We start from the raw sequence: 10,722 nt of genomic DNA on the forward strand, positions 1-10,722 counted from the left end.
TATATATATATATATATATACACACACACATACACACACACACATATATATATATATATATAGGTCCAATGAAAGCCTTTGTGCATTCCCTGGTTCACCACTAGTCTTTGGTAGATACCCCATACTGCAGTCTTCACATCTATTTAACAATTCTGTGTGTTTGCTTTAACCCACCACCAGTCTGTGGTGGTTAATCTGGTGTGTGCTCTCCTACCGCGACAAACCCCACGTCCGCCTGTGTGTAGCCGCCATCGCCCTGGCAGGCGTTTTCATGGCGTTCGAAGTGTTCGATTTCGCGCCTCTGTGGGGCCATATCGATGCCCACTGTCTGTGGCATTTTGGTACTGTGCCTGTGGCTATTCTGTGGTACCGGTTCCTGATCTTGGATGCCCAGCAAACCGTCGATGTAGAGCATGGGGATTGAAATTCTATTTATCAACACTACGCACCTATGAAGATATATGGGACGGCAACACCTTTTTATATGAACACGCAAGCAAGCAGAGGTATCACAAGCCTAGCTGACAGCTTACGGTTGTACTACTGTGATCGTGTAGTTAGCGTTAAGACATTTTTGAATTCACTCAAATAGTCGCATACTGATATAGAGATTTAGGCAATGGAGAACCCTGGGGGGCGCTGTACGTAGTCAGTATTCTACACAATGATCGATAGTTTAAGTGAAAAAGACATTCTTGGCATTTCTGAAGGGTTCGAATTCGCACCAGTCTCAACGCAAGTTCGTGACTGATACCCACTCGGCACCCAAAGCGTGGATCCATTAGGTGTAGCCGCCGCAGGCTGGCACCTAGTAAGTATGTGCGAGTGTGTACCATGAGCTTACTGGGTAATAGTCGAGGAAGCTCTTGAGTTGATCAAATTGAAACGGGAATGTACCTGGTTTTGAGCGGCCGGACCGGATGCGTGACTGTTGCAGCTCGCATACGAATCCAAGCGGCGGATCCAGACACGCACGTACCCACAAGCACACAGTGTGACTTAGCTGAAGTAAAGGTCTCCATCTCGGAGTAAATTGGGTAAAGAATAAGCTAGGAAAGTGCGATAGTATAATCAATCAGTGTGTTTCATAGATATCTAGTTGTATTTTGTTACCCACTTTGCACAGGAGCAACGTTGTCAAATTTTATAGTTATTTACCAATAATCGTACCACCTATTGACACGTGACCTCGTATGCCGTGGAACATATACACGCGTGTAGCTTCCGCGATTGCTGTGTGTGTATGTCTCTTGAAGGCTCACTGGAAGTACGTACACGTATCACTTTTCCGACGATATTTGGGAACTTTCCGGTTGGTAAGAGGCTAGATAGCTCAACTGAGATAAGTGATGCATCGCTTCGAATATTTAAATACACACGGAACCCTCTACACGGCAGAATTCCCAGAGACTGCTATGAGGATAGGTGATGAAATAAGTCCACAAGCACAAAGCCAGTGATTTCACTGATACATCAAGAAATGGTGCGGGTCACGCACTACACCAACACTGCTGCCCACTTTCCCTTTTAATCATATACGTGAAACGTAAGGTAAAAACGGAGAAGTGGATTATTGATGGAGGACAGATTGAAAGTTACATGATACTTTCGTTATATGATGTTCAGAGGAGCGACTCTGAAGCAGAGATTGTGTGCACCTTTTACCGTTTTCGAAAACATCGTTACCCTATCGGACGGGGCATAAGAAAACCTGTTCTAAACACGGAGAGCCACTTATAGGAGTCCTTTAGTACTTAAATGATGCCATCTCTCAAGGTCTCCCGATTGCATCTATTGATTGACTGGTAACCACCCCAAGGTTCGAGTGCGTAGGCATACTGGAACCGAATCGTAGTCAACGTTGTCACTTCCCTCAAAAAGCATATTCTGAGCACGGGGTGTTATATCACTAAAGCATTTTTACAGACTACAAGTGTATCATTCAATCGAATCGAATACGCGCCCTAGTCTTGGCCAGAGAGATCGGTATCATGGGTATCAGGCCAGTATCCACTAAACATTGGGAGAGTGGTACGTGTATACAAGCATAGTGGGGAGGTAATACACGGCATGGAGACCAAGTCGAAAGCGGTTATGCATCGCATTACGAGCTGCGCAGTTCAGGCAGGGACATATATACATACATATCATTGTATATACTCGTCTAAGAATGCTACCAATAGCTAGTCCGCCATACCGCGCCAAGTCTCCACCATACCGTCACTCTCGAATTGACTAGAAGTATTATATGACAACCCAGACCCAGGAGACACCCACACCAACCTCCGCATTGTCTCGTAGGTAAAAGCAGACGACTCCAAACGATCCCCAGAGCGGCTGCAAATTTTACACACCGTTGTGCAGGTTGTGCGCATTCACATATAGATACCTCTGTACACTATTAGACTAGCCGTCCCTCTATTTCAAAAAATAGATCGATTTGCACCAGATTTGAACCATGGTAGCTTGAGGCACATTTTACCATCGATGCTGACAGCGTCAGAATCATCCCGATACAGAGCTACGCAGTCACGACCGTTTCAGACAAATCTCGTAGTGGACTGGAAGTGTTTATAGAACTGACTTTTCTCCACGGATCCAAGTTTACTACAGTTGCCGATATCGGCAAGAGAGAAGATGGGCTTGATATACGAGATGCGACTTGTGCCTCCCGCCAATTGGCTACATATGTGTGAATGTATCTGGCAAATGCCACCAACGATAGGTTCACGCTGCGCTACAGCAGCAGTAGTAAGTATACTTTTCGGTACCATTCAAGATGGTAGAGGTATTGATGACACTGGTGTTCGGCTGCATGGGTATAGTTCAAACTTAGTATCTGCCCAGTAGTACGCCCGGTATCCAATTCGTGTTAGCCAGTAAATTAACAGGTATGAGTGGTACTATGCCAAAAGGCCAAGACTTCCTCAAAGGCACCATTCCGTAGGAGCATGTGTGCAATATATTACTATCCGAGATGTTCTACATCTTGTAATAACATTTTACGTTGTCAAAGGTATGGTCCATCATTGAGTAGCCGGCCAAGTTATGCCATACGAGTGTGTGACAATGGCTATAGACAATCAAGTAGAATTACATGCCACAGCCAGTGGCGAGTGCACTTGAACTACAATGCGTGAGAGATGTGCTACACACCTCCACAGCGGAGAGTATTCCAACGGCAACCTTCGTAAATGTCAACTTGTCTTGCCATTCTTTGTACCAAGCCTACTGCGTTTAGGTGCCACTGTCTGCGAACCCTCGCCCTCGAGTGCAACAGTTGCACTGCGTGTCGCCCGCCCACCCTTCCCTCTATATCCGCTTTGAGTACTATATGAGTGCGACGTAGAAGCTGCGCTAGTCTGTATCCCAGCCCCTTTACGTTCTATATGTGTTTTTGCTTGTAGAGATTCAGTTGCAGTCTCTCCCGTTTTCTCTTGCCCATGATCGCTCGTAAAGGCTTGGCTAAGGCGGCCACCGCTGGACGGCCGTTTCTCCGAACGGGACGAGGCCGCATTCTGTTGTACAGGCGATGTGTGATGGGATGATCTATGAGCTATTTTCTGATATGTATCAAGTGTTGTGTCATGAGACATGTTATGCGATGTATTGAGTGATGTATTATGTGATTTGTCAAGAGACATGTTATGAGATGTATTCAGTGTTGTGTTTTGTGGTTTGTTGTGTAATATATTAAGAGATGTGTTCTGGATTGTATATATTTCCCGTGCCGTGCGCGTGTTGTGCTGTTTGTAAGGTCTATTCTGTAGAGACCACTGTGGCTCATTGTTGAGTGTCTTTGTATTGGAAGGTTGCACGGTCTGTGTCACCGCCTGGGTATGCTGGCGTGACGTCTGTGCTTGTGTCGCCTTCCCCTTCTTGGGCGATACAGATGGGAAGAAATACAGCTCAGCATTTTTCTTTCCATCTGTACCCTGTGCTCCTAACGTCCTGTGCTTAGGAGTATTTGACTGTGAGTGTGCCTGCGTCTGTGAAGTGAACGCGTTCGCGAGACTTGCCTCCGGGCTGTTCTTCTGCACGCTTATACCATCGGTACTTGCGGCGGTATGTACTTGCGGTAACCGTTGCTCGTCGCGGGTACTCTGGGTACTCTGACCCGTAGGTCTGTATCTATACTTAACGTCTTCTTCTCGATGTAGGCTTCTACAGTTCTCAGGGGTTGCTGTACCGTTATCCCACCCTCGTCCCGCAATCCTCCTCTCCCCTCCCTCAGGTATATATGGCTGCCTATGTTCGCTATTATCTACCTTCACATCACTGCGGTTCTCACTATAATCATCCCTACCATGACCACCACTACTACCATTCCCAAACGGCGGCGACGGTATGCCAATCAGCGCCAGCGGACACACCGGTTGCAGAAACTCGTGCATCAGACAGTCTCTGGGCATAAGCCGTTGCTCGGCGTCATACTGCAGCAATCCCCGCAGCAAATCCAAGAAATCATTGTCCGCAGTTGGCATCAAGTCTCTGAGTTTGCCCTGCAGAGTCCCATCATTGTGCGCTGTGTCGAAGAGATTGGATTTGCTGGCGTACGAGCGGTAGTACTTGCCTGCCCGGTAGGACGGGGGAGGAGGGCTGAGGAGTCCCGCCATTTCTATGGCTAGGTCGGTGCGAGTGCGTGACCGGAAGAGCACGTGGCCTCGGTACAGCTCCACCAACAGACAGCCCAGCGACCACATGTCGATGGCTTTATTAAACGGCAGCCCGTACACCACCTGTGGTAGTATACGCAATTTGCAACAAACTATTAGTATAAGTACATTGGCAGTGCACGTTGTTTGAAGATAATTTGTGGGGAAAATCAGGGTATGAGACATTTGAGTTAAGCAGACATCGTGGGAAGCTAAAGTGTGTAGAAAAATTGGGCAGTACACGTTGTATAAAGCAAATGCGAACGGCTATGAAGAAAGGCAGTCCGGAAACCACCCACCCGTCGCAGCTACGGTATGATAAGGTTTGTATAAGAAATTTGGCATCGCACATTGAAGTGCAAGTGACGCTGACTCTGATGAATGGCAGGCCATGCACCATCTATGGCCGTGAAAATCATAAGCAAACACAGGGTAGGAGAAATCTGACACACAAGCATTGTTAAAAGCTAAAGTATATGACTTTCGTAGAAGGTTCCCCTTACACTGCCTGTACCGGTATCAACCATAATCAATATGGAGAGCTCGGCACTGAATTTCGTTTGAAATTGAAGTGTCGTTTATTTTGGTGAGAGGCAACCCATACACCACCGGTAGCAGAAGGAAGCATACACTTGGTATGATTAATTTGGCATTGCCCAATGTTTGAAGTAAAGTGCCAGGGTGACTGGTATTCTCTGCACTACCCGTTGCGTGTACACAAATATATACCATGGGTTTATAGCAGGTACTTATTCAGGTGCGTCAAGATGTGGCCTCTCACACGATATCTCTGCACACACACGTACCAAAATACCCCAAGCGCCCAATTCGAGAGGCCTGGTATTAAGAGTATTCGGTCCGATCTGATTACGTGTCCTACACGGCATTCCCGATATTTATGCCTATTAATATACACGAATATACTCTAATGTATCAAAACTAGTACCAAACCAGGTACATCATGATAAGCAGGCACACACAGCATGTACGTACACACTTGCGACCAACGTACCTCAGGGGCTCTATAAGAGAGGCTCTGTATCTCAAAATCCTGAAAGTATTCGGCCAGATCAGATTCAGTGTCCCACACGGCATTCCCGAAATCACACAGCCGCACGCCCATACTGGACACATCGCCCCTGGGATCCGCCAAGTCACACAGTACATTATCTGGCTTGAGATCTGCGTGTATCACACCGTTGTCTCCCAGTAGCATCAGCGCTGTGCACAGCTGGAAGGTGATGGTCCGCAGGCGCTGTGTGCGGCTGAGGGGTTCGCCTTGGGGTAGACTGAGTGGGTAGGGGCTTAGTACTGGCAGTAGCAGTCCCAGACAGTCTTGGGCCACACCCCCGAACAAGATGTTGCGCGTGTGTCCGGCGGGGTCGGCGTCTTTGAGAACTGCCAGGATCTCGCATTCCTATTATGGTTTAGCATTCGGAGGATAAAGGTTATTCAGCCGTGCTTTTGGAAGGGCAAGCGAGCATTTAATAGTATACTATTGCAGTTGTATAGACTAGTATTGTCGTTGACGGAGTGGTAACCCGTTATGGTGGTGGCCCTTCGTTAAACTTGGCACATAAGGCCTATTTTCTATACATATTCGGAAAGTGTAATCATCGCAGATCAATATGAATATGGACAAGGCCCACCGTTGTGGTATTTTAATCAAATTGTGAACCACAGATAAGAAAGCGTTACAATCGAAACTGTAGTGGAACAGTACAAAAGTCCATTGTGAACCAACGCAATTAGTCTCGTCGTACCTCGAATCCTTCCCAACGATTCCCTATAGAAACCTACATATCATGCAATGAATGATCGATATCGTATAATCTATACGGTGCAGCAGAAGCTACGCATTGAAACCCACATACGGACGGATTTCTACTTTCTACATAGACATCAGCTCACTTACCTCTACGGATTGCATCTAGCTTTCTAATACGCGCAGGCATATACATTATGCGTAAGCAGATATGTGTTCATGTTATCATCATAAATTTCCATACACAAATCACTTGCTAACATAAATTCAAGAAATAGCTCTTGGTACCGATAAATACCACCAGTAGTAAAACGCGCAAATAAATAGTTCCACACGAGTATCCACTACCAATAATTGACGAAAACGAAGGCTACTAGTTGAATACATACATACACAAGCATCTACACATACCCGGGCAGCTATTGGGGCATATTCTGCGTAATACACCTTTAAAGCGAGGTTCTGACACTTGTGCGTCGATCTATCGACTACTAGATAGGTCTGTGAGAAGCGTCCTTTCCCGAGAAGTCGCACAACCCCATACCTATCATCCACCATCGACCCAATCCTCAACAAGCTCATAATTTTACTCTCTCGATCGTTCACACGAGTGAGTGTACGTTGTCTGTTATTATTGATTATTCCTGACATCACTATTGTGCTGTGACTGTTGTGACGGATTATTTTGTGTGCTTGAGTTTGTGACTTCGCACCATACGTACACCGCTGGAGGTATATTCATCTGTACAAGTATGTGTATTGCGCGTGCCGATCACCACAGTACCGTCAACCTGATCTTTGGTATATGTGAGGTATTGGTGGCATATCTTTGGCGTGTTATTCCTCACCCGTGCTTGATGCAATGTGACGACAATACGTGGTGCATGCAACGATTACGCTGAGCATTTGAAAACTATAACAGGGCAGAAAATCCCATTTGCTGTATGTTAGTGTCTCTCGCTCATTTCATATGCCTACAGAGTACGATATCAAATTTATTACACTTAATGTACCGTAATCAATATTATTTGGTATAATAAACCGCTATATTCATATTGCCGGAAATTGGCGGGAAAATGTACGGTACCGAACGATATTTCTAGACGGTTTAACTTTCCACCAATGAGCGCGTGAAATAATGGGACGACGACAACATGTGTCAAAATAATGTCAAAAAAAAGCCATTCGCCATCATCGTACGACGAGCAATCAAAACTTTCGGTTCGGCACATCGCACGAGTTAGAATGTAACTATGTACTTTTGACATGCTACTACGTCTACGGAATACTGATATTATTTACTATAGGCCAAGCACTGATAAATTGGCAGCAATGCATAGGAGTAATTATTTACAACACTTCTCTTGTGTGAAGGTAAATACCCCACACTCCAGGGTTAATAAATTCATTGTGAGGTTAATATATAGCAATTTGAAAAAAGGATACGCATCCCTTCGAATTTTTGTATTGTTGGGAGTGCTGTGTAGTGAGTGTACACGTATTGTGCAAGTTTACGATGTGTTTAGTAAAAACTGCCGCAGGCGCCTCTAAGGGGGCCAAGGCAGTGCCCAGTGATCAAGCGAATGCGAAGTTGCAATCGGTAAGTGAATGACTACTCGTAAAGTATAGTTTGATTGAGTTGAATCAAAACGATAGGAATAAAACGCAAATCAGGCCCACCGCGCCAGAAAGATGAGTTGTGATAGTATCGATTGCTCGCACTATAGTTTGACTGAGCCTATGAAGACAGGTAATAATATACAAATTAGATTAACTGCACCAGTTGGATAGATTCATACAATAACAATTAACTGGGAAGCGCTATTTTGTGGTGCTACAAATACATTTCAATGTCAATAAGTATCTAATATAGTATAACCACAAGGAACGAATATTACTTTAACAAATCTAGTGCCAAAACAAACTTGACAGACCCGTAACTTCTCCCCACCTTTTATGCAGTAGTGCGCTCTGGCTATGCAGTAGTACAGATCGTAATATTGATGCATGCATATCACTTTAGTCGTGATATATTTATCTCCACATATATAAGCACAACTTCAACAGGCTCACTATTTCATACGAGTGCCTTGGACTTACATATCTGACCCTTTAAAGTGAACTGAATCCGACCCAGATACTGAAAGTACACCCTTATGATGGCTGCCACTGTCGCTTGGACGACAATATTAGTCATATTGTTGCTGTTCATAGTATCGAGAGGTTTGATTCTTTTTTTGTAGGTTGCCGACAGTATGGATTCGGACGAGGCACAGTCTCAAATCTCGTATAATTTTCAACACAAATCTATCTAAATTCGGAGTTATCCCTTCCTATCTAATCAACTAACCGAAATACATCAACGCTAATATCACAGGGAAAGGATGAAGCGAATGAGCCCACATGGGGACGTAACAAGCACGTCAAGCCTTTGACCTGGGTCATAGTCGCGTTTCTGCTATTCTTTGCTCCAGTCATTGTGGAGTATGTCGTAGTGTGTATGACACAGTACGATGGAGCACTGAGTGGACCGATCAACGATCTGTTTTTAGCTGAGGAAACCATTACGTTTTCCGAGTTTTTGATCGAGAAGGTAGGTCGAGGCATGAGAATGCGTTTAGTCTTGAGCGTGTATATCCGTTCATAGAAGAGTGATTATCATGCATTCCATGGTGATGAACAAAGAGGTTAGCAGAAGGCTAACTTTAGGATTTGGTTGTGTAGTTATCTATGCCGGTGAATGCTGCAATACAGGAGGAATGAAGTGCTGTATATGTTGTGGTCCTACATAAAGGGTTCCGTATAATGAAGTGAATAACGTGCCTGCGTTCATATAGTCTATCATTGTGTCGTGGATTTTTGCCTAAAATTTAATAGTCTATATAGATGTTTTTTTTAGTATACATGGCTTGTAGCATACATAACTTATGTTATTCCGTAAATGTGCGCGCATGTTGTACTACGTATATACAGCTCATTTGTATAATGTAAATGCATACCGCTGAGGTCGCCAGAGACACTGGGACTCAGTGTTCTTGCCTACTTACACAAGCACATCAATGTGCGTGGCATTTCTGTTGCGCAGCAACCATAGACACGTTCGCAGTATTGTTGTACACACAAACACACGCATACACACGCACAAACACACGCGCGCGCACATGCACACTTTTTATATATCTATAATGTATATATATATATATATATATATATATATATATATATATAATATTCTCAGTGGTAGGGCTTCACTCACGGCTATGCTATACAGACACCACATGCCCATCTCACTCATGCTAGTCCTGTAATATGTTACTATGCCTTCCCATCAGGTGTACAAGCCTATTGCTGAACCCGAGGGGTTTTTCTTACAAACGGCAAAGATTTACGTCACGTGGTTGCTCTTCCAGGCGTTGCTTGCGGTCACTGTCCCTGGACCCATCGGGTATGTTCTCAAAACCCTAAAGCCCTAGTACCCTAGACAATATCACTGATTATTTCGCACAATTTTTGGGAATAATAGATCTCTTCTTCTTTTGTGTTATTTTCAAATATAGACATGACCAGTGGCTGTCGATTGGATATGCAATAGTTTCAAATACTTACTAGATGTTCTAATTTTGGGTACTGTGGTGATATGGTTTGTTCCGGGATTAGTTGATATCTTTGATGATTGGCATGCAGGGAGTCAAGGTAGGATGCCAGTCATCTACTTGTCTGCCAGCACTACGGCGGAGCGTACGCAATCGGTTTCTTAGTTGTGTGCGTTTGTTATTAGGAATGCAGCATGGATTGCTTATAATTATTTTGTTGCATTCGATTAGCGGCAAATAATATCAACATATGGTGAATGCTCATAGAGTGTTCGTTACCCGCTATGATTTTTGTAGTCAAAAGCCACTATCAATGTCGTAGTGAAATGAATATGCTGCGTCAAGTCTCTTTGTTGGACTATCCCCGGGAACTGATATGGCTCACAGAAGCCAGGTTTGTAGACTGGATTGATAATATACATAGCACAATTTATAACTTGTATCCCTGTTCTTGGTTTTGTATACACCACTAGATATGGACAATCCACACCAGCTGGGCATAAGCTCGAGTATCTGGTGAACGGGCTTAACTGCTGGGTGGTAACGCATATTTTCTTTGTGGTTGGTGCATGGGGCTTCGGATGGTGGAAACCAACGATCATTTATGACCACTGGGCTCAGGTAAGTTTTGCTGAATATGTGGACTGTTCCAACAAAGTGGGACTAATTTGACTCTATACCCACACACAAACACACACACATACATACA

General features: G+C 44.5%; 3 protein-coding genes across 4 annotated transcripts in view; 2 read left to right on the forward strand and 1 right to left on the reverse strand.

The window, feature by feature from the left end:
• The window catches only part of SARC_00216 (hypothetical protein), a 5,802-nt gene extending 4,752 nt beyond the window's left edge, over positions 1-1,050 (forward strand). Inside the window, exon 7 of the mRNA XM_014306137.1 lies at positions 181-1,050. Within this exon, the coding sequence (XP_014161612.1) occupies positions 181-424 (244 nt within the window). The 3' untranslated portion in view covers positions 425-1,050. The remainder of the gene's footprint in view (positions 1-180) is intronic.
• Positions 1,051-3,103: 2,053 nt separating this feature from the next.
• SARC_00217 (CMGC/DYRK protein kinase) lies at positions 3,104-7,002 on the reverse strand (the record flags this gene model as incomplete). Its single annotated transcript, XM_014306138.1, has 3 exons — positions 3,104-4,739; positions 5,668-6,072; positions 6,832-7,002. The coding sequence occupies 3 exons, from the start codon at positions 7,000-7,002 to the stop codon at positions 3,198-3,200; spliced, it is 2,118 nt and encodes a 705-aa protein (XP_014161613.1). The 3' UTR covers positions 3,104-3,197.
• A 676-nt stretch (positions 7,003-7,678) lies between these two features.
• Positions 7,679-10,722, forward strand: part of SARC_00218 — a 7,376-nt gene continuing 4,332 nt past the window's right edge. For both annotated transcript variants that reach the window (XM_014306140.1, XM_014306139.1), the window contains exons 1-4: positions 7,679-8,020; positions 8,798-9,013; positions 9,753-9,865; positions 10,487-10,634. In XM_014306140.1, the coding sequence (XP_014161615.1) occupies positions 7,937-8,020; positions 8,798-9,013; positions 9,753-9,865; positions 10,487-10,634 (561 nt within the window). In that variant the 5' untranslated portion in view covers positions 7,679-7,936. The remainder of the gene's footprint in view (positions 8,021-8,797; positions 9,014-9,752; positions 9,866-10,486; positions 10,635-10,722) is intronic.

Source organism: Sphaeroforma arctica, assembly GCF_001186125.1.
Source record: "Sphaeroforma arctica JP610 unplaced genomic scaffold supercont1.5, whole genome shotgun sequence".
In the NCBI taxonomy this organism is placed as follows: Eukaryota; class Ichthyosporea; order Ichthyophonida; genus Sphaeroforma; species Sphaeroforma arctica.